This window comes from Magallana gigas, chromosome 1, assembly GCF_963853765.1.
Source record: "Magallana gigas chromosome 1, xbMagGiga1.1, whole genome shotgun sequence".
Lineage (NCBI taxonomy): Eukaryota > Metazoa > Mollusca > Bivalvia > Ostreida > Ostreidae > Magallana > Magallana gigas.
This window is the reverse complement of record NC_088853.1, coordinates 30340110-30364710: the sequence shown is the minus strand read 5'-3', so window position 1 is coordinate 30364710 and position 24601 is coordinate 30340110. Positions and strand designations below refer to the sequence as shown.

Genomic DNA, 24601 nt, shown 5'->3' with positions numbered 1-24601 from the left:
ATTATATCAATATACCTCGCATGTATGTATGTATGGAACCAATTGGGATTTGTAACATTTTTAAACTTCTAAAAATGAAATGATATAGGAGGGTATCAATAATATGACTATTATGTACAATATTGCGAAATACAAGTGACACTGTTTATATAATATAAAATATTATACAATGCTAAGGTAACATATAACAATATGAAGTAGTACTTATAAACTTTAAGATTTGCAAAAATGAAATTAAAAAAAGCAAACTTACACCGTCTGTAGATTTAGTTACAAGATAATTATTAATTACACGTGGTCAGATCCGTGTGGGGAAATCGTGCGCACTGTCCAGAACTGCGAAACTCAAATCTTATAAACCCTTACAATGCAGGTAGAATGACAGAGGTTGAGTCTATTGTGCTTATCAATGCCAAACTAAAAAAACATAGGCTCCATACGGGATAAAATATATCTATTAAAACACTGGAGTTAAGTACGGGATCAGTCCACAACATAATTACACAACTTATACTACAGCAATTACTAGGATTTCATTGTGACAATGATATTGTATACCCTGTGAATTTGTTCTGGTTTGTGGCTCTTTCTTTGCAATGAATAACAATGAACAAAATGAGTGGACCTTGGTACAATAGACAATATGAATATGACGGAATAAATCAGATCGGATTAGATTCATTTACATATGTAGCCCTAGTTCGTAAAGATGTAACAAAAAATATTGAATTTGATAACTATACTTTGTTTTTATTAACATTTTCAACTGTTTAAACAATAAGTATGCGAAAATCTTTTAATAGATTTATAAATATTACTAACATTGAAAGTTCAATTTTATTATAATTATCACATAAAAGATGCATAAAAATAACTATAGTTGCCAAGCACTGTCGGGTTTTCAGCTACATAGATATCAAACAAGTCTGTTCCCTACAAGGGTTTAGCGCCTAGAGTGCTGGCAACTATGGTTTTAGCAGGAAGGTAAGTATGTTGTTAAAAATAGAAAACATCTACAGCTAAACTGGTGAAACAGGTATTTGGTCTGTCAAATCACACCATGTAAACATAAACACCCACACATGGGCAGGACGACGAACGATAAACAAACGCACACATACATCAACTGATTATAATACTGAAATAATAACATGTATTAATTACACCAGCTGCACTTATCACGTCACTTTATCTTTGTCGAATTGTAACAAATTGAGGAAAATTTACAAATCAGGAAAAGGATGCGTTGATAATACAGCTTTAAAATAATGTATAATGCATAAACGAATATAAATAGCATGCTGTATAAAGCTACATCGAACAATCGTATCGAAACGTGACAAGCATGACAAAAGAATAACATTATGATGACTAAGCGAATCCAAACCACATAAACAACATTAGTTTGCATTTTTTGGGGAAGCAAAGTGAGGTACAATAAACTAAGAAAATTGTAAACTGTAAATTCGCTTCTAAAGGCTTTAAATGTATGGGCGGAGCTTCAAGTCTTTACTGTAAACAGTGTATCATTAACATAAACAGTAATTTATATATCTCTGTGGTTGTTTTTTCTTAGATATGAAAGGCATTCAATACGAGTACATATTTCAACGATGAAGTATATGCAAATAGTGAAATTTCGTGAAAAAAAAAAATTGTTAGCAATTTACCGTGGGCGTTTATCACATCATCCCTTTATCTTCGTTTCTTAACTTTTTTCACTATAGGAGCTTTAAATGCCTTTACAAAGTCTTTTCTCGGATTCTCTGTGTATGTCTCTAATACAACGGATAAAGAAATGGGAACACTGTGTTTCAAGGACACCAACTTTACAACAGATACCATACCTGCTGTGTTCACCACCATCTGCTCTGTTCACGGACAGTATGTCATATACTACAACGAGAGATTCATAGATATAACCTACCCTGATTATTACTCTCTTTCTGCTGAAAACAATGTATGTGAGGTGGAAGTATATGGTGAGTGTTCCCAGTTTCTGCAATGGTTGTATTTGTTTTTAACGGTTTTTCAGTTATGCATCACTTATATTGAAATAGATTGTTAAGGTATGTGCAACACCTATGGCGTCTAATTATACACGAAATAAAAAAATTGCAGGTCACATTTACTCTCTTACAAGTGCAAAAACTACACATTAGATATTCTTCTTACATGTGAAACGGATATTGTTTGATACAATGTTGAATATTTGAAAGTTATCAACATGTAAATAGTATTTGAATTGATTACCTGTTTTGCGTAAGCTGGATAGGCAAACGGTGTCAAAATAAACCTCATTTATAATATCAGAGGTAAGCTAAGAAATATTTTCTAGTTATGAAGCTAATATTGAAAACCTTTGTCACAAGTTGTTGGTACACTGAAAATTGCTCCAATGTCATCATTTCCACAGTCATTTGATTAACTCACTACGATTGTAGCTATATCATTACCCGCAGTGGTTACTTAATATTTGTTTTTAAAAATGATTGCATATATGATTAATTTCAATATTCCTTTATTATTTGGAACGCATTGAAACTAATTTTATAGATAGCAAGGGTATTATTTTGATTTTTAATCTGTAAGTTTTGAAAATAAGAATACGACACACTGTGGAATCATACGAATTCGTGGTGGCTTAATTTATGTATGATCGTGGGTAGCCCTTCCCCACGAATTATATCCTCAACGAAAACAAAAAAGAAAAAGTATCCTGTTTAACTGAGACTGAAAACTGACGCACCCAAGAAATTACTACCCACGAATAAGCAAAAAATCAACAATCCACGAAAATTGGCCCCCATTACTTTAAAAGATTCCACAGTATGTTTTATATTGATAATGAAAATATTGAATATTGTTAGTCCTCTAACACGCCAGGCTGTGCAGACAAATTAAATAACGCGCGTGGAAAACTAACTATCCAATGGTTATATTTAATTTATTGGTTTTTTGTATAAAATTTATTTGTATCGTCGCATTAAATGCAAAACTAAATATAATCCATCGAACAGCAAAAAACATGCTAGTTAGCGCACTTTCGTGGGTCAAACTAGCTTGCCAGAAACTGTGTGTGGCAAATCTCTGTTTTGAAATAGGATGAATATGATTTGACTATTATAATTCAAAGAAATAAATTAACTCCAAAAACAATATATCAATTTAAAACGCGTGATGATGTTTTCTTGTGGTCATACGCCTTGCACATGTCTGACGTGTGTTATTGGACAATAAACGTCATATATTTCCATTGCAAACATGCCAAAAAATATTCACTGAATTTATATATTATATAAATGTCAATCACAATGATATTTAAAAAACATTTTTTTCAAAGGATGTCCTGCTACCGGATGTTTTGGATCTAATGGATCCTTGTCTTGCCCGGATGTAAATTGTCAGGACTGTCACAAAGAAAGGGGCACATGCCAGGTGTGTAAACCTGGGTACAAAGGTCAACAATGTGAGCTAGGTATGTTTTCATGTTTTATATTTCTTTCAAACTTTGAAATTCATGTGTCTATGCTATAAAAAATAAATTTGGTATTAAAATGTTTGGCACATATCACATTATTTCAATAAATTCAGAGTGTGAGACTGGAAAGTACGGAATTAACTGTTCAAAGAGCTGCGGTAATTGCCTCAACCAATCCCAGTGCCACAATGTCGACGGATCCTGCTCTGAAGGATGTTCTGCTGGATACAAGGGGTCCTTTTGTACTGAACGTAAATACCATTTCTTTTTACATCAAATAAATTTTACATCATTTTTCAGTTTTTATCTATATACGTTGGATGCATGTGTTTCTTTTTGACTCCACGTTTTTTGATTTTGCATGATAACCAGTGTGTTACGTCATTGGAAAAAAAATCAACGTTAATCCATATTGCCCAAGTTGACAAATGCAATGTTTCAACTGCACTATCATGCATGACAAAAAAACATGATTATATGGTACACGTATATTATTGAACGATGTATAACAATTTTATAAACATAATAAACGAAACTTGTTCATGTCACTGTTACAAGTAGTAGGTTAAAGAAAATTTCGCTTGTAAACTAATAGCATATTTCACCGGCAGGAATTGCAAATGTTGTAAATCACCATTACAATTCGTTCGTTCACCTTTCAATTGGTGATCTATTAGTAATTTAGTACATTTTAATTAAATGTATATACATAACATGGTTATTGATATGCGGTTGGTCAATTGCATGTATTTTATACATACACCAATTCGATTTATCAAAAATGAATACATTATAATATATAAGGGCAATAAGGTTACATCGGATCAGATGGAGTTCGAGAGATCAAGAGTTACGTTTGCTTGGTTAAATAGAGAAAAAAAAATACGGACTGTTATTTTATTTTGTAAGATCAAAAGACATTTCAACTGTTGTGTCGGTGATTTTACCTTACAATTTTATCAGATGACATTTGAAAACAATGTTTTGAAATATGTTACCTCTTACTTCTCGAACATACCAAACTGCATATGCTAATAACAAAATCTGCTGTAGTTCCTGAGGTTGCACACTCATAGATGTAAGACACTTCAGTAAATCTTTTAATATATATTGCGTCCATTTGCCACACATTTGTTTTTTGTAATAGCAATGACGATCAATGCCTAACACATCTTTCAGTACACCTGGGGTTTTTTAAGCCACTATATTTTAATCCAACTTAATTTTTACCATTTATAAATGTTTTATTCCGTGATTTTTTTCCAGCCTTAACGGTATTTTTTTTTTCGTACATCCGAGTTTGAAGATTTTTACGCTCTATGTTTTACTACATAAGAATAATTATGTAAATTAAAACACAATTTGTTTTTAATTTATCTATAGCAACATGGATATTTGTTTACAATTTTTAAATTGTGTGAAAGACTTCGACAATCAATATATTTTTTGAATTCTTCTCTAAGTCGTTTCCAAATTAAATGTTGAATTTAAACGATATATTTTCTGCCATCCCATCTTCATTCAGTTTCTGTGAGACTACATTCTTATTGTGTTGTAATTTATTCATGTGATGAAGATGTGCTAATCAGTCAAAAGAGGGGTGACTGAAAGTCACAGCTATCTAGTCGGTCACCTCTTGAGACAATCAGCTAATTTTTAGTTGTCCAAATGCCGGTGACGGTAGACTTTATGTGCAGTTATTCCAGGAAAACAAAGTATGCTTGTTGCCATAGCCATTTTACTAATTTTTACAAGGAAATGTACATATTCTGTTGCAAAGTGGTAATACGCGGACGACCAGTTCGCAGGCTATAATTTTCTTTTATTGATTGAAGTCAATATGCAGAATACGAAAGTATGTTCTCTTGTTACCGTAATAAAGTTAAACGTCTTAACAAATGGAAAGGTTAAAGCTTCCTTGCGCGAAGTATCAACTTATCCGAACATAGCAATGTATCACCCTTATGCTAGGAACAAACATATTTTTCATTGCTTATACGATATTCATTTTTCTCCAACATACTTCGCAATACATTGTAAGTGATTAAATTTCTTCTTGTTTTTTAAAAGCAGCCACACGTCCCTGTTCGGTTTTTTTTATACTGATATTCCTGATTTTTTTTCGTTTGACATGTTCATTATTAAACGTTTAACAGTGTGCCGGATAATTATGCCAGTGCCAAGGTGGCATTTTTGCACCCGCTTAAGATGCAGCTTCGGAAAAATCCATATATACCAAATAATAGACCATTGTCTAGAGAGTATATAACCACTTTTATTTTTAGTGTGTCTCACCTGACAGGTGAAATATTTACATTTAAAAATTAATATCCCATAGGAAAGTCCCATAGGAGAATAGGAAATATTGACAATTCTATAGGATTTTTTAAAAGTCCTATCGGAATTATATTTCCTATAGGAGAATGGTATTTCCTGTAGGATTTTGATTCATACATATAGTTTTCCTATAGGATATTAAGTTTTCCTATCGGATTTTATCAAATTCTATCGGAATTGAATTTCCTATAGGATGTTCTTGTATTCCGATAGGAAATTTCAAATTGTCTATAGGAATATTGTTTTTCCTATGGAAAAAATTATTTTCCTATAGGAATTTATATTTGAAAGGAAATATCTCACCTGACACGTGAGATGCAATGATAACAAAGGTGGTGTGTTAACTCTTTAAGAAATGGTCTATCAAATGGCATTTTTGAATTTTTCGATATATGCAGCTTAGACGGGTGCAAAAATGTCACCTTGGCACTGGCATAATTATCCGGCAAAGTGTTGTTTTATTTTTACTTCGGATAAAGATTGTGAGTTTGGAAAATATGGCGAAAAATGTTCCAAAACATGCAGCAATTGTCGCAATCAATCCAACTGCCAAAATGTCGACGGATTCTGCTCAGAGGGATGTTCTGATGGATATAAGGGATTCCTTTGTACTGAGCGTAAGTACAATATACATTTTATTGATATTTAATTTATTATTGCATATTCAATGTTGAACGTTTTTTTTTTAATATCAATTGGAAAGATGCATTATTACTTGATGTAACCACCTTAAATTTGTAGCTGACCTGAATATTTTGCTCAAATAAGCTTTTCTGGTAACATTTTATCCGTTGTCTCTTAACCAATACTGTCCTCGTTCTAGTCGGAAACGTTTAACATTGTCATTTTCTTTTCTATAACCACTGAGCCAATTTCAACCAAACTTGACATGAAGTATTTTTTTATGGAAAGGCTTACGAGTTTGTTAAAATGATATAACGGGAGATAATTTAGAAAGAGTAAAAATATTACGGGTTAGTTAATTTTTTCTCAAGTATCCAAAAGCGTGTATTGCCCTACTTTTATCATTAAATTTCTGATAAGAAGTAGATTTAAGTTTGAACAAATAATGACCCCAAGGGACTGAAAGGGGCCCTAACAGGCTAGAGGTTAATGTTTTCACTAGAAAACAAGTAGAAATCACCACTTACATAACTTTTCTGAAGAACAAAAGACCATAATTTGTGTAAATGATATAGAAGAAAGCAATTATACCAAATTATTGCTTTCAAAACTATGACTCTGTCATGACATTGTAAGTTAGGTTTGAACAAATTTCCTTTTATTAATATTACTTCTTTTGAACTTCCAAATGATATTTTACATGCCTTTTTTGAGAATATTGAGATCAAATTTAAGTCGGGATGAAGATCCTAAAATTTAAAAACAAACAATGGAAACCGAAAGTGACAATAGCACAGCCAAACTCCACTCACATTATAAATCAGTACATTGCAACTCATTTCAAGCCTTTAACGACTTCTAAATACAGTTTTGTCAGCTTAAGCATTTTAGTTATACGGAGCGCAGGTAGATATGTAACACGTAAGCCTAAATTGTAACTTGTTTATATAAGAAAATCACTGAAAATATAAATCAGGGATACTAAAGGCTTCAATATTTTCTTCCAGCTCAGTATGGGCGCCGTCATACAGGGCGCTATTTTGTCCATCAAAATTAACTCATTCTTTAAATGAGTGGCGCTTATCTATGTTTATTGTCCATGAACTCAAAATTTCCAAGTTCTTAATGGAAAGAAAGTTAATTGAAAATAATTGTCTATGCAAACCTAATAAGCTGTACGGTGCTTTAATCAGGTTATAAGACTTGTTTCATGTATGTCTTATCAAATTATTAGATGGAAAACAAGAACATTTACTACAAGGAATCGATCCTTTAGATACTGAATAAAGTATAAATAAAAAAATTACAACCTTATGAAATGAATAAGCATTGGAAAAAGAAATTAAAATTGCCCAGAATCAGGTAATTGTTCTGGCTATACGTTTATGAAATATGATGTCTGATATAATAATAATAATAATAATAATAACGACTGAGCTCGCGAGGTTTAGTTTAACTTTAGCTTTTAAGTAAGCAGGCGGATCCGACTGTCTGCGTTTCAAACCCTTAAAATATGCCCTATGTCCATTGGTCACACCAATCACATATTAGTAATATAAAGAAATAATTTAATTTAGAATTTGGTTTAAACCATATCCCCTTTACCCCCTCTAAAGCTAGTTCTCAGAGGAAGTTTAAATTCGTTAGAAATACGTGGGTATAAATATATTTGTCTCCAAACCGAAGTTTGGAGACATAGTTTTAGGACGGTACTTCTTTCTCTTTTTCTTCTTCTTAACCCTAAACTTGTCCATCGCGTTCCTCAGAAGATGGGCTAATGGAATTTCACAAAACTTTAGGAAATGATAGGTCTGCATACCTAGTTGTGCACCCTGGTTTGATTTTTTTTTTACTTTTGGGTTGGCCAATCACTATTTTGAGGGGTCAAACATACGAGGGTTTAGCATTGAACAACATGGGGGAAATCGTAGACTCTATTAAAATGGTTATAACTGACCCCTGGGGTCATCTCCAACCCCAAGGATTTAAACATAACCATATATCTAAAAATAGGTTGGGATCCTGACCCTAAAACCGTATACAGTATTGTTCTGTGTTAAGGGGCATCAAATGGTATGTAGGACATAGAATCGGGGTTGATTCTAGCCCCATTGAACTGGACGTGACCAAATATCTTGAAAACGGTTGAGAATATAATTTCATCTTGTTAAAAATATTCTTATTAACGGTGCTGGTATCAATAGAGTTACAATATAGCCCTTATTCTATTCTGTGTCCATCATCAAGGATCATGCATACTACATTCATGATCATTTTCATGTTATCTTATCAGATTAAAACTCTTGCGATTTTCAAAAAACTAAGAAGTGTTCAAAATCTATGTTAAACCCCATAAAAGGAATTTTTGAACAATTCATTTTAGCATAGTTTTTAGACACGTATTTGCAAAAAAGTACATTTTTCAGTTTTAAATCATGTTTACCATTGAAATTTCGTTTGGGAAAAACATCAAGAGAAATTATTTGATCTCATTTAAAGTATGTATGCGGGATAGTATGAATAGGATAGGCCGAGCTTTATATCTGTATCGGGAATCCTGTATCCTGCACCCTGTTCTATCCTAACCAGCCTACATGATTAAACGTAATTGAAAGCGGAAATGCTACAATTTGCAATATAGATACATGTACGTAACATGTATGTATTTAACAAGCATCCCAATTCTTTATTGTTAATACAAAAAACACCGAAACAGCACTGGATTTAATTTGTGCATATAACTTTATAACGCTGTTAATGAATAGATTCATGGCAGGTATACATGTAACTCAGATAAGCGATGTGGCCCCTGGACCTTTCGTTTACTTTCCTTATTGTTCATCAAATTCTCCCCCTTTGCATTAAATATATGTACATAATTAAAAAAAACCCTGCATTTTAAAGTCAAAAACTGTTTCAAAACTATAACACTTAGAATCATAACATCTTAGAATCTATAAAACATTCAAGACCCTCTTTTTGAAAAATGAACTTACCAAATACATTTACAATCAAAAACACGTTCTGGATATGAAATTCTTAAAATTCTGTTCCAAAATCGTAGTAATAAAATAACATTTTTATTTTAATCAGTTTGTTGGATGGACAATTTCAGAAAATGGCTTGAAATCTTCTCTTTTAAATATTACTTCTGTTTATATGCTTCTGTTTTCCAGCATGCGAACAAACGTTCTATGGCGTTAATTGTTCACAGAAATGTAGTACAAACTGTAGCAGTCAAGCTTGTCACCCTATGACAGGACAGTGTATTGATTCTTTAAAGGTACTATACTCTTATTTAATATTGTTACCATTTTTTTTTTATGAAATATATTTTTTTTATCATTTTAATCGCTTTTTAAAGCTGTGTTGACCATTTAATGTTTTGTAGATAGGCGCGGGATTTGATAATCTTTATTATTTGTTCGCCGTTCCCATTTTTGCCATTATCGTCGTTCTGATCCTGAAGATCATGCGGTATATATTTTTACATATAGTACTGTTAATAAGGCAAAACATATCTACAATGAAACAACTACTCATTTTTTGGAAAATGTAATGTTTACTATTATGACAAATATGTTTGCACATTGTGAGTAAAAATGAGTGCATGTAAATTGTAGGATTTTTTGCATAAAGAAGAAAAGGTACAAAAACAAAAAAGACAAAAGAAATCGCAAAAAGACAAGGAAAAACGAAGAAACCAAATCGGGGTTACTAGGTGGAAGTAAGTGTACTATTTTCTAGTTGAGATGTGTACAACGGTGACTTTGTAAGCTCTTAACTAAAATACAAATGGTAGAGATGGAAATTTAAAACTTTCAAGTTTAATGTTTTTTTTAGCAGTAACAACGACAATGACTTATGCGGAAAGGAGTTATGAGAATATTGAACTTGAAGATCACAAAAGTATATCCATTTCCGCAAAACCACCACGGAAACAGGGAATCAAATATGAACAGTTAATAGAAGATGAGGATGGAGATTTCGATATTGATGAAAAAACACACAAGGAAAATCCATATGGAGATATTTATTTAAATACTGAATCTATTAAAGACATTTCTATAAGTAACTTATGGAATGTAATAATGGAAAACTCCAAAAACGAAAATGATGGATTCAAGAAAGAATATGCGGTACGTGGTCATATATATATATATATATATATATATATATATATATATATATATATATATATATATATATATATATATATATTTTTATATATATATATATATAATTTTATGGATGTTCATCTGATGAAGAAAGCGCTAGTGAATGGAAACTTTGGAACTGTTTATTTTATTTTTCGTGTATATATATATATATATATATATATATATATATATATATATATATATATATATATATATATATATATAGAGTTTACTAGTTTTGCGCTAGTCACGTTAACCTTATCATTTTCACGGTGAAGTGAGTTAGGGTGACCTGTCTATCAATATCATTAAATATGACTAAGAGGCTGAGGTACCTTCAAATGGTGTATTTACATTAAATGCACAATAGATCAAAATCATTTTATTTCAACAATGTAAGAGGTACGTGTACTTTGTTATTTCGGAATTGTTAAGCCTCTATTTTATTATGTATTTTATATTGATACCACTAATTTTAAATTTGTTTTTTTTTTAGATTAAAAATAAAAACACATTAAAATCATGTTTATTTGAGCAAAAACTGATGCTATAGTAGTATGCATTTCTTTCTTTAAATTGGAAATATTATATGCACGTATTGTGCACACCTTAATTAAATTAATGAACTGTTGTGGCATCAGGCGTTTTTTAACGTTTTGAATTTAATCAAATATGTCCGTTACAATCAATTGATATAAAACAATTCGCGGTTTATAAACCAAACGCTGTCAACACATATCTTACATGTATATGGTATGATACGGGTTAAAATGAATTTAATCTTTTTAAAAAAATACATTAATATTTCATGTTTAACATTCGGGTGTATCAAAAAGTTCGCCAAAATTAGCCTATTCTGCAACAGATTTATCAACAGTTTTTTCCGCATGAATTGAAAGGCGTTTTCCGAATATTCTAATATACCCCTATATAAAAACTTATTAACAATTATTATTTTTTACCTTAAACTATCTTGGAAACTATTTTTTTTTTCATTCTCCGCCCTTTTCTGATGAAGCGAAATAAGAAATACATGTAGTTGTATTTTTTCAGTACTTCATTTGTGACTGCATAAAAAAATATGTTGCAATATGTTTCTAATTAAACAAAAGTTTATAAGAAGTGCTAAAAATATGGCATTCACGTTTGACATTATCACAATAAGATGTTTAATTTTTTCATGGATATGTCGAAGTAGTATTATTTTGATTTTTCTTAATTAATAGCGAGCGCAGCTCGCCGGCGCGCAGCGCCGGAGCGAAGCGAGCTCTACCGGCAAGGCATGTGTGAATAGAAATTTCACACTAGTGTCACAGTTGTAAATTGCACTCATTTGGATGAATACTCACATTTATTTTATTCACTATAATATTACGGTAAATTCATGGAACGTACACGTAGCATCGCCTTTTTTTTAAATGGGAGTGGGTGGGTGGATGGCAGCCTCATCCAGAAAATCTTTGCAAGCAAAAAGAAAAAAAAATCATGAAAATTATAATCCTTCAGCTCTTTAGCAGTTCAATGGTTTCTTTATTTTCACTTCCATTTATTACATGAGGGGGGGGGGGGGGGGGGTACACCATGTTCTTTTAATATGATAAGCAAATGTTTTAAGCGTAAATCAAAAAAAAATAATTAAACATTAATCTTTTTTTTTAAGTGGAGGGGGCAAATCCATGATAAGTCGATTTTCTATGTGTAAATTGAATAAAAATGAAATATAATTTTTTTAACATGGGGGGGGGGGGCTCTATGATGAGTCAAGTTTTATATGTAGGTTTAAGAAAAAAATGTCTACTGCAAAAAAAGGGGGATGAAATGACGTTACAATCACTTTAAAAGAGGAGATACAGTGCAATACATATTTATATGTTAACGTCTTTATTATTCAACAACATTGTATCTGAGATTAAACTACTGTTCTACATGTACTTATAAATAAATAAATTATAACAAATCTTATAATCTATGAATAATGAAAAATAGGTATGTTTTATTTTTTTGCATAAAGATTTTACGCTGTTAATTTTATTTATATTGATTTATTATAATTCATTGTTTGATCACATGCTGCGCTCGCCCCAACGGTCGCACCGTAAAACATATTATTTTGTAAAAATAACATTGCTACATAAAATTTTGTTCGACAGATTGCAGTTGAATTTACTTAGATACCCTCTAAAACATATTTTCCGCAACCATAATTCCTTACCTACAGGTATAATTGTCATCTTCAAAAATTTTTCCAAGCTTAACCTAGAAAACAAGTGTCAAGGACTTTGGTTTTTATTCTCACAAATATGCTTAGAAAATCATTGATAATTATTATCTTTTCTGTTTCTTTTTTTTTTTGTCATCTTAGACATTGTTATATGGAGAGAGGCATCCGTGCGAGATCGGAAAATATCCAGAAAACGTTACAAAGAACAGATTCAAAACGACTTTTCCGTGTATGTACATTAAATCCAATCTTTCTAACTTAAAATGAATTCAAAATAAAACAAATTAACAAAATGCATTTTTTATTAATGATTCAAAGGGGTATTGAATGATTTTTGAGAGTTTTTTTGGAATAGGTGTGTGTCTTGTGTTAATTTTATTTTACAACAATCACGGACATTTGTGTCAGCTTATTGATGAAAACACCTATAAATATTATGTGTGTAGAAAATTTAATAAACAACTACTTAAACGTATTTGCTAATTTCTAAAAGTAAATATTTATTGCAGATGATCACTCAAGGATCGTTTTAGAAAACCAAACCTCGGACTATATCAACGCTAATTTTATCGATGTAAGTATCAGAACATTTTTTAAAAAATAAACTGTTACTTTGAGTTTTCGTTATTTAAGTTCACAAGTTCACTCGTTATTTCATAGGGTCTTCGTCAGAAAGATGAGTATATTGCAACCCAAGGTAACGTACACATTTCAATGCCTTTTTGTTTAGTAATGAATATTCATTTATCGAAACTTTATTTCATTTTTAAACCCCCGCTCCAAAGGAGAAGGGGGTATATTGTTGTTGTTTTTGTGTGTGTATGTCTGTCATTTTGTCTGTCTGTCCGTAACAAAAATCTCTGTCGCATTTTTCTTAGCAGCTAGTAATCGCAGATGCTTGAAATTTTAATACACTATCTGTTTAGGCAGTCCATATTTTGGGATATATTTTGGTACCAATCGGACGTCAACTTCCTGTTAAATAACTACTTTGTTTATTTTTAGGCAAAATTATAAAAACAAATTTTCGTCAAAGATTTCTCAGCAACTATTTATCGCATATGCTTGTAATTTTAACACAATATTTGTTTAAGGATGCCATATTGTGGGATATATTTTTGTACTAATCAGACGTCAACTTCCAGATAAATAACGACTTTCTTTATTTTTGGCCAAAATTTTCAAACAAATTTTCGGAAAGATAATTTCAGCAACTATTTATCGCAGATGCTTGAATTTTTAACATACTATTTGTTTGCGCATGTCATATCGTTGGATATATTTTTGTACCAAACGGACGTGCATTGCCTCACAAATATCTTGTTTTTTTTCTCACTTACAGGACCTTTACCAAGCACTGTGGATGATTTCTGGTTGATGATTTGGCAAGAAAACGTTGTTCAAATCGTTATGTTAACAAATCTAAAGGAAGGAACTAAGGTAATAAATCTTTTATTGTTTTTAGTCTGTGAAAGTTCAACCAAAAACGTTCATTTTTGTTGATATTTTAGTTAGTTTTATTTATTGCAGAAGAAATGTGCTAAATATTGGCCAGACTTAAATGCAGACAAGGATTGTGATGTTTTTATCATAAACACCTTCGAGGAAAAGCAGTATGCTAACTGTGTTATCCGTAAAATACTAATGACAAATGAAAAGGTAATACATATTTTTTATCACAAACATATTCAAATAAAAAAAAATTAATACAATGAAAATTAAATGAAATTTGTGATAGCAAAGGTAGCTCTAATAAAATATCTAGATTGCAAAAAACATAAGATATTTATTGGCAAGACATGATGTAAAAATATTTTAACGTTCAGTTCTGTATAATTTGTTTACAATTAAAATTGTTTTAAAAAGTTGTTTATAGTCGTACTTTTTTAACCGAAACAAGTTTCAAAAAGACTGGATACGTATGACTGTAGTCAAACTTCTATGCTATGTTTACCATTTATTGCGTTTTATTCCATGACATTCTGATCATTTTTATCTTCATTAAAACATATCGTTGAACATGATTATCTCAAGCTATCGTTTAACATTGATTAATTTAAGCTACACATTACTGGACCTTAACGTCATACAAATAATCCTCCATAAGTAAATATAAAAAAAAATATATGTTCATATTAATTACATTAGCCATGACAAATATTGATTTTTAATTTCAGGAAAATGAAAAAAGAACGATTACCCAATATCACTACATTACTTGGCCAGACCACGGCGTCCCGGATCCCCTTTGTCTTTTATTATTCCACAATCACGTGACAAGAACAAAAACGTCTACACACAAAGGTCCGACGTTAGTTCACTGCAGGTACATATATATCAACATGTTTACGCATATTAATGTTACATTCCATTTCAATATTAAGGTAATCCATTCATAACTAAGTTTAATTTAACAATTTTGATTGATCTAATCTACATCAAATACATATTTTGAAGCTATTATGAGGCTGATATAAACCAAACTTGGGTGTATGTATGTAGTCCATAAAATAAACTTTTTGCACTTAAAATTCTTTTTAGGAGTTATCTGCCCTTTAGGAAATTTTTTAAAAAATCATTTTCTGAAAATATGTATGGTAAACTATGAATTATTTTAGCATATTCGAAAACGGAGAAAGCTTTTGCAACTTTTAACCAAGAGAAATGTGAGAAAATTACTTGTATTCAAGAAATATATTTGAAAATGCATTTTTCCCATACACTTTAACATGTGATAGATTTATTAAAATCATTTTATTTATTTCATTTTTAAATCATTTTTTTTAATTTTGATTTATAAAAATCATGTCATTTTTTAAAAAAGATTTCAAAGGTGAAACTTTATTATTTAATAAACTCCTTAAAATCACACTAAGATTTTAGTGAGCAAATTTTCAATCTATTAGATATGAAATATGATAGTTATGACTACCTTTAATCATAAAATATAATCTGCTATGATTTAGTGATATAAATCTAAGGTAAACGTATTTGATTGCTTTTTTTTCATTAACATATATTAGTACGTGTAGTATTTTTAACATGCATGATATAAAATAACCAACATTTAAAAAAGTGATAATACCAACGTGAACTTCTTTTTAATTCAGTGCATTTTTAGTCTAGATCATGGAACTCGGACTAATGATTGGTACCAGTAAGAAAAATAGATTGAAAAACAATATATAGAAAATAAACAAACGCATTGGCCGCCGAACCTAAAGTAGAGCAACATAAAATATTCATTGAAATCGGTTCGGTTTTAATCTAAAAACCAGTGATAAAAAAACACGATGATAGCACTTTTGTATGAATGTTAATGTGAATATTGAAAAAAAAAAGTTCTCTCGAAATAAAAGTGACAAAAACCCATAAAAACCATTAATGTGTGATGTGACATATTCCTGTAACATTTTCTTTTAAATTATTAAATTCAAATCGCATATATCAACCACCCATCCTCAACCACAGCGCTCTAAAGAAAGCGTGTCGCCAAATTGTATTTTTGTAGTTTTACATAGAAGAAATAATTTATAAACAAAAGAGAAAAAAAATTACAAAATTTATTTAGAAACTGCTACTAAAGTAAGCATTATAATTTATTGACCTCTTGTTTATTTATATTAAGTGCTGGAATTGGAAGAACAGGGACTTACATAGCAATTGATGCCTTGCACAAGGAAGTTCAACAGGAAAACAAAATCAATATTGCAGAATATGTGAAGAAAATGAGAGAAAAAAGAATGAATATGGTCCAAACTTACGTAAATAGGAATTATGTTATGATTAAACAATTAGAACCTCTCCTTTTTTTAATTGTGAAACAGTGGTCGTTAACAAAAATGACATCGTTCATGTAGTATCGAATATATGGAGCAATTTTCACTGCACAGAATCTGATAATAAAATATATATATTTTACAAATTATAAATCCTCGTGTTACATGTACAACTTTGCTTCTAGGAACAATATAGGACAGTTTTTCTGACTCTCTACGAAATGTATAAGGCGCCAGCGACTGTTCAGAACACGTCAGAATTCATTGAAAAACTTGAGACAGCCAAAATAGATACTACGGCAAACGTTTCCTTTTTCAGAGATGAGTTCCAGGTTAAAATAATTTTGTGTTTTGGCATTTTTTTAAATCCCACATTTGCAATGAAAATACAAAAAACAATCTTTCCATTTTGCTATTCTTGCTTTCCTCCAATCGTGTTTTTATAGAAAGTGTTTTCATAGTAAAAATAATAACGAAATCAAAGTGTTGTAAATATAGTGTGTATGTCACTGTGTGATGATTTGTTTGAGATCCAATCAACTAGTTTTTTCACACTAAAAAAATGGTATTGATAACCTTCGGGTAAATAGACAGATACTCATGACCTTTGTATGGTTCATTAAAGTTATTTGATGAAATGACGATAGCTATTGAGGTAACTACATCAGAAATATAAAAATCAGGAAACTATGGAAGATGCATCAATCTAAGCATACTTAACTGTAAAATAATTTGCCTCTTTTGTTCATTTTCACTGTCAAATGTTCAAAGAGCGTTTTTCATTTGCTTAGAAACTTTTGATAAACATTTTAGAGGCTCATATCAGTTCGACATCAGCGTAGAGACGACAATGACAAAATGGCGTCAGAAGGCGATGGTCTGTCTACAAATGCATGTATCCGACCACGTAGGTTAAACTTTACTTCAACCCAATATCACTCTGTTAATTTCATAATACGAAGCTCTGCCATTCGGTCAACTAAAAGGTGGCCAATGTTATTTGATAACTAACCCTAAGCTATTGTTCTGCCATTCAGTTTCCTACCTACAAATTCCAGTCCTTTGAATGTTAAAAGATTTGCCCCGTCAGTTCGAATATGCTTTATCACGATTATGTTTTCAAACATTTCATTTTAATATTTTCAAGATAAAATATAACCACTTTCATTTAATTGTTATCTTCATTTTGTTCTTCAGAGCTAGCATTTGTTTTGAAATAAATACATAATAAATTGTTGTTTTCATTCTGATTTTCCCAGGGTATGAGAATGTAACTCTCCGAACTTCTAGTGTGTCCAATCGTGGAAGTAATATTGATGGAATATTCATCCATGTAAGTTTAAAAGACATTACATTTTCAGCAACAGTCTGATGTTATCAACTTTAAAATTTGTTTTCTTTTTGCACTATTGAAATGATTTCAAATGAGTTTAAAAAATATCACATTTTCTAGTCATTTACCGACCAGAACGCGTTCATTGTTACGCATTGTCCACCAGCAGATGACGTTGTAGATTTCCTAGGACTAATTACTGAATATGACTCTGAAGTTGTTGTTTTTATGGAACCCCTCAACAGTATAGAATCTGTGAGAATCTTGTTATTTGAGATTTTGTTAAAAGTGCATTAAATTGTACCAACAACGATCTAATAAAGATCCTATACTAAAAACTCGTATGTATCATTATTTTTGATTCGACTATTACAGACAGATACATGGGTACCAACACCATCAAGAAGTTCTAAAAGTGTTCCTCCTTTTACAATTCAACAACAACAGGAAAATACGAAGGAAAATAATTGGCACAAAGTTGAAATAACAAAAGAAAATGTGAGTAGTATCGATGCTGTGAAAAGAAGGTTTAGTTATGACTATACATCATATACATGAATATTGAAATTCTTTATTTACTTATATTTGGAACAGACTGATTTTAAACCTCGTATGGTTCACCTTGCGGCGCCAACACATGATCTGACTCCAAATAACGCTCAGACCGTTCCTCAAATTCTGGGGTTGGTTTCATTTGCGCAAAATACAATGGGAGAAGGTCCGATAATCGTAGTCAGCAAGTAAGCAATGTATATACAGTGAAGCTTCAAAACTGTAACTTTCTATGTCAATAAACGTACTGTGTTTATTTCTTGTGCTTCTTTATCGATGTAGTGCGTTATTTAGTCAAACACAGGTTTAAGCTCTATTATTCAGTCAACAGGTAAGTCACTTAAATGTGACTGAATGGCAAAGCATTTGATTCAGTTTTTTGTTGTGAAAATTAAATCTACAGAAAACACTAATAAAAAACTGCACTAGTATATAGTTATATAGTTCAGTGATACAATCTAATAATTCTGTACATATTTAATTAAACAACAATCTGACTCCGTCGGTGCATACATGTATCCGCTAATATCTGTGTTTCTAAATGTTGAATTTGACAGTTTTCATTATTACTATTCCATAATCGCATAACAATAGTTAGTAAGGTATTTTTTTTCTAATATGTCTTATTTTTTACCTTGTCAGAGATGGATCTGCTCTTTGTGGAGTGTTCTGTGCTGTATACAGCCTGAAACAACAACTGACAATGGACGAAGAGATAGACGTGTTCTCTGTGGTCAGACTCCTACAGACACGACGTCCTGAACTGTGCTCAACCATGGTAAACGTATTAGATTGTACATATAAGCAAAAAAAGCATCAAATAAAATAACATAACCTCCTATAATAAAGGATAGCTAATGGGAACCTTTAAAATAGAAGGTTCAATGTAACGATAAAACAGTATTCTCTAGAATCTTCTTTTCTAACATTTAAAGTTTTAAATAGAAGTAATTAAACATTTATAACAGAGATACAAACTAGACCGGTTTTATCCTCTGAATCTAACCATTACACGCATGCAATACTGTTGAGACAACACAGGACCATATCATTGCTTAGAACTAACAAACAATTTTTTTTTTCAGGAGGAATATGAAATGATAAACCATGCCATGATGACATTTATACAGTCGCGAACAGACGAAATTACATACTACAACCAATGAAATTACACTCTCTTGAAATATAATGTAACCGCGAAGAAAGATTTCTTTCAGTACAATTTCTCGTGACAATTTTTTTTTTCGTCGTTCATATATTTATCGTGCTTTAAGTATCATGTTATTTATGGATATTATTTTTTTTATTGTAACTGTTTACTTGTTTCGTATTTAAGGCTTACATGTACCATATTTGATGTAATTTGTTGTTTGTTTTTAAATAGTATATAAATCGCACAATGACGGACCAGAACCACTGAATATTGATATTATTTCGATCATTACATAATTCATACCATGACAAATAGAAAAAAAAATATGTGTTCAACCAGACTATGTATTGTTATACGACATGGCCATCCTATTAATACTGTTATTTTGTCATCGTGTTTTATTCATTGTTTTGTTAGCTCACTTGAGCTGAAATTTTAAGTGAGATTTTTCTGACCATATTTTGTTTGTCGTCCGTCCGTCTGTTCATCTGTCTGTCCGTCTGTAAACTTTTCAAATTTTCGACTTCTCCTGAACCACTGGACTATTTTCAGTTTAGCACAAAGAATTGTTGGGTAAAGGAAGTTCAATTTTGTTAAAATAAAGGTTCACGCGATATGTTTAAGGGAAATAATTACGAAATAATGAAAATGTGTTTGTATTTTTCAAAACTCTTCTTTTTAAAATCAATTTCGCCAGAAAAGCTGTAACTTTTGTTAAAACGCCCTTGGGTAGCGTACAATCAATTTTGTTTAAATGTTCAAATCGAGATCCCAGGGGGTAGGGTGGGGCCACAATGGGGGGGGGGGGGGGGGGTTGAGATTTTATAGAGGAATATAAAGAGAAAAATCTTCAAAATTTTCTTATCAAAACCAATGGACAGAGAAGCTGTAAATTGTGTGGAAGTATCCTCGGGTAGTGTAGATTTACGTATGTTCAAATAATAATATCAAGGGGTAGCGTTGGGCTACAATAGGGAAGGGGTTCAAATTTTTACCTAGGGATATGTAGAGAAAAAGCTTTAAAAACCTTCTTCGCATTAACTAATTAGCCAGAAAAGCTGTAACTTGTGTGGAAGCACGTAGTGTAGATTCATGTCTGTTCAAATCGATCTACAGGGATAGGGTTGGGCCACCTTGGGGTGGGAGAGACAAGGGAGGTCAAATTTTTACATGTGAAATAAATTTGATTATTTTCAAAAACTAAAATGTTATTATATATGCAAACATCTGGACATTTCTTGATCCTAAATGCTTAGATTGTGGCACCTGGACAAATCATTTGCTACACAAGGGATTCAAGTTTTCGTGTAAAATTATATGTATATGAACATTATTTAAGATCTTAATAAAAGTGCAATGCTAATTCTCAATATGTGATAATACTCTGAAAGCATTTAGTTAGGGGAAAGGGGCCCAATGTGTAACATTATATAAATAATGCCTGTTTGGGAGGGAAACAGTTGAAATTGACACTGTCGAGGAAACCATTGTCAACCGACGCGAAGTGGAGGTCGACAATGGTTTCCTCGACAGTGTCAACTTCAACCGTTATCCTCCCAAACAGGCACATTTTTTTTATTATACTGAATGTCTTAATATAGAAATTTTTACTGCTTTTATATAGAAATGTCGTGAATTCTACGGCGAACCGTACGCGCATAAGTTACGCGCATGTAACAATTCGTTGTGTTACCCGTTGCTATGTGTTGCAATCGCCGCTGAAGGTAATAGAACGGATTATCAACTGCGTCTAAACCAATCAGATTTAGCAATCAGTATTTAACATGAAAGTATAATAAAAGAAAATATTTATTATTATTGACAAATGGTAATACCCTTTATATGACGTGTGTATTTATTTTATTTAAGTCTTTTTATCTACATGTAAATCTTTATATGTTTATTGTTTCTGTTTGTCCGTCTGAAATGTTTTGACAACAAGTGTTATGTAATAGCAGGTGCTACGTCTTGGTCTTATTTGCTAAATTTAACTGTCCTGTGTTATGCAAAAAAATTAACCAATCAGAAAAGCCCCAAAGGTCGCGTATCTGTTTGTCTCTGGGTCAATGTTCTATTTTTAAATCGATTCTGAGAATTCGATAAGATTTGACCAATCAGCGTGGCTTCTCCGATCACGTGACTTTATTCTTATTAAATAAGATGAGAAGCCACGCTCAAATAGGCTAAAAATTATTTTCGGCAAAAACCCTAAATCCACCCTTTCTTCCACCTTAGGTTATTAATTTAACTTCTAATATGTTTTATAATGTTTGCGTTTTTTTTATATTTTATATATCCCACCCTTTTTTGATGGTTGCCGTATCAGGGTCATACTTTTCTGTTTTTTATGTAGGGGGTCAGATGCCCTATTATATGTTGCCAAATATTTTGAAAATGTATTAGCGGTGTTTTTCTAGTCCCGTCTGATCCCCTAAATATTACTGGGTTTTTTTTTCTTTTTTTACATTGTTGTCATTTATTTGGAAAAAATGGCCTATTTTCATTTTTAACTATGTTATGTGCTTCTAGTTTTATCAAAATATCTAGTGCAGTCGCCTTGCCTCTTAACAACAAAGGATCATAAAATATATGAAGGCAATCTTTGCAATGTGTTTATTACAGGATTTATTTTACTACATTGCCCAGATATTCAGCTTACATTCAGTTAGTTTCACAGTATTTTATTATTTTGTATTTCAAATTGCAAATGATCTATCAAAAAATTACATGCGAAATTTTTTTTATATACACAAGGTGGACTCGTACAAATTAAGTGACCCGTTGTTCTCCTTTCATGCTAAATAATATGTGTACATGTTTTTTGATTTCGAATGACTGAAGGGAGTAACTTTATTCTAGGATAATAAGTAGAGTTAGTTATTCTCAAGAAAGATTGCAGAGCATTTTTTTAAAAAGCTGATGTAATTTTAACAAATCTAGTGTTTTAGAGGGTTTTTTTAATATTTGCTATTTGTAATTTTTGAACAATAAGGGCAACATTTTTCTCTTGATACCTTGCTGGGTGCTATGATTTATTTATTGTTCATACGTTGTTTTGTGTTCGAAGTTTATTTATTTATCTGAATAACTTCCCATTTCAAGTGTTTTGTCAAGTAATTCATGTAACAAAACAGATATCAATGTTTACTACTTTCTAATATGATACTTTGTTCTAAAATTTGTACATCAATAATTCTCAATAAAATAGTCACATACTATTAGTTTTTTAGAACTGGTTTAATATTTATTGAACCTTATTTAAAAAACGCTTTAAGCAAAACTAGACAATCAAAACTACCTTTACATCCGTTGTAGCCAATAATACTGGTTTCCAAATGAAAACCGAAGTGTAAAGATTTTAAACATTATTGTTGTAAGACAGAGATTGTAAGAAAGTTCTATAAATATAATGAGAAAAAACTTCAAAGCCATTTCAGTGCTAAGTCTTAAGAAACCTTAACCGTGTGAACCCAACTGCCACCCTCAAAATACCTAATGTCTGTCCTTGTAGACATGTACAGTGTATGCCACTGTCATTTCCTTTTCATGTCCCGTTATCTCCTTTCTGTCTCAGATTGCTCGCTCGGGTATACATAAATGTTCTCAACATAACTGTTATTTGGTTTGTTTATTAAATATACCGTTGGTAAAACTATTTTAGAATATGTCAAATAAAATCAAAAAATAAAATTGTTCGTGCCCATTTGTAGACTTTGATTCTTTTGTCTTTAAAGACCAAACAGTTTACATGTACAACAGCTCCGAATTTTAATCAAATTTAAAAATAATGACGCCAGAATTATTGACGTGGACGTTCTAACATGCCCAGGCCAGGAACTTCGGATTTTGTATCATAGCAACGCCATTATGTACATTACAATAAAATCCAACGAGTAGATATGACAATTTGCTTTTCTAAAATTTACAACAATAATTACATAACACTAAGCATTGTTAAAATATAGGTTGGAAATGATAACCATTGTTTTGTATATATATCTGCTTTTAACCTCTGCTGCACCTGTGCTGCGTCCTCAAAAAGAACCTGCTACCAAGAGTTTCTTTAACAACGCAACGTCGTCTTCATTCGAAAATAGATGGGGTCAAAAGTGCAGCGCATTAAGGTATATATTGTTTCTAGTCACTGATAAAATCATAGATAATCGCTAGACTTGCCGGTCGCCTAGACTCAACAAATGTCCTTCTTCTTTAGAATCACTGGTTGTTGACGATAAAGAGCTTCTCATGCAGATACCCTCTTCGTAACGCTACAGACTATTAAACAACCCGTACATGAAATATGTCTGGAGAGTAGCCTCAGCAAAGTTAGCCTCTTACGTCGGCGCATCCTAAGCTTACATGTACCACGCTGTCTCTTGCGCTATGCTTAAACAACGGGGGGGGGGGGAGGTCCAATTCGTGGTGCAGCACATGCAAGTCAATTGCAGGGTGATTACTCAAACAGGTTAACTGTTTCTGTTTCAGAATGCACTCAGTGCAACGCGGCCTGCTCTCTCTCTCTCTCTGTCTCTCTCTCTCTCTCGTGTAGAAAAAAATCAGAATATGATTTTTAGGAGATGATTTTTCCAAATTTGATTTGTCTAATAGGTTCACTAGCCCCTACGTAGGTATAAGAAATGGCATGCAAGCAAACCGTGTTAAAACAACTAATATTGTTCATTGATATTGGTGGTGTAAATATTGTAATCCTTCATGTGGTATGCGCATGCTTCTTTTGCAATTCATTCAATATTAATAAATCGATTTAATTAAGGGTTTTGCATAATATTTTCCTGAGCAAAGATTTCCTAATTGGTATAAAAAGACATAATTTTTAAGTGATTTGATATGTACAAAACCGGTTGTCTAAGATGGTTCTTGCAAATAATTAAGGCCATTTGAGATTGCTTATTCAGAAATCTTCCGGGTTGAAAATAGAATTAAGTGCTAGGAATCATATC

The 24601-nt window shown here is 31.6% G+C and overlaps 1 protein-coding gene across 3 annotated transcripts in view; it reads left to right on the top strand.

Annotated features, from left to right (window-relative positions):
- LOC105330583 (receptor-type tyrosine-protein phosphatase epsilon) overlaps window positions 1-22861 on the top strand; it is a 150631-nt gene extending 127770 nt beyond the window's left edge. For 2 of the 3 annotated variants that reach the window (XM_066065881.1, XM_066065885.1), the window contains 23 exons: window positions 1728-1982; window positions 3344-3478; window positions 3595-3732; window positions 6298-6435; window positions 9619-9725; window positions 9834-9919; window positions 10066-10169; window positions 10286-10581; window positions 12965-13052; window positions 13333-13397; window positions 13484-13520; window positions 14166-14263; window positions 14354-14482; window positions 15001-15149; window positions 16452-16587; window positions 16788-16934; window positions 17416-17509; window positions 17862-17935; window positions 18056-18190; window positions 18311-18433; window positions 18530-18675; window positions 19130-19265; window positions 19573-22861. In XM_066065881.1, coding sequence (XP_065921953.1) covers window positions 1728-1982; window positions 3344-3478; window positions 3595-3732; window positions 6298-6435; window positions 9619-9725; window positions 9834-9919; window positions 10066-10169; window positions 10286-10581; window positions 12965-13052; window positions 13333-13397; window positions 13484-13520; window positions 14166-14263; window positions 14354-14482; window positions 15001-15149; window positions 16452-16587; window positions 16788-16934; window positions 17416-17509; window positions 17862-17935; window positions 18056-18190; window positions 18311-18433; window positions 18530-18675; window positions 19130-19265; window positions 19573-19653 — 2897 coding nt within the window. In that variant the 3' untranslated portion in view covers window positions 19654-22861. The remainder of the gene's footprint in view (window positions 1-1727; window positions 1983-3343; window positions 3479-3594; window positions 3733-6297; window positions 6436-9618; window positions 9726-9833; window positions 9920-10065; window positions 10170-10285; window positions 10582-12964; window positions 13053-13332; window positions 13398-13483; window positions 13521-14165; window positions 14264-14353; window positions 14483-15000; window positions 15150-16451; window positions 16588-16787; window positions 16935-17415; window positions 17510-17861; window positions 17936-18055; window positions 18191-18310; window positions 18434-18529; window positions 18676-19129; window positions 19266-19572) is intronic. The other variant, XM_066065878.1, reaches the window with a different exon arrangement.
- Window positions 22862-24601: the final 1740 nt, after the last annotated feature.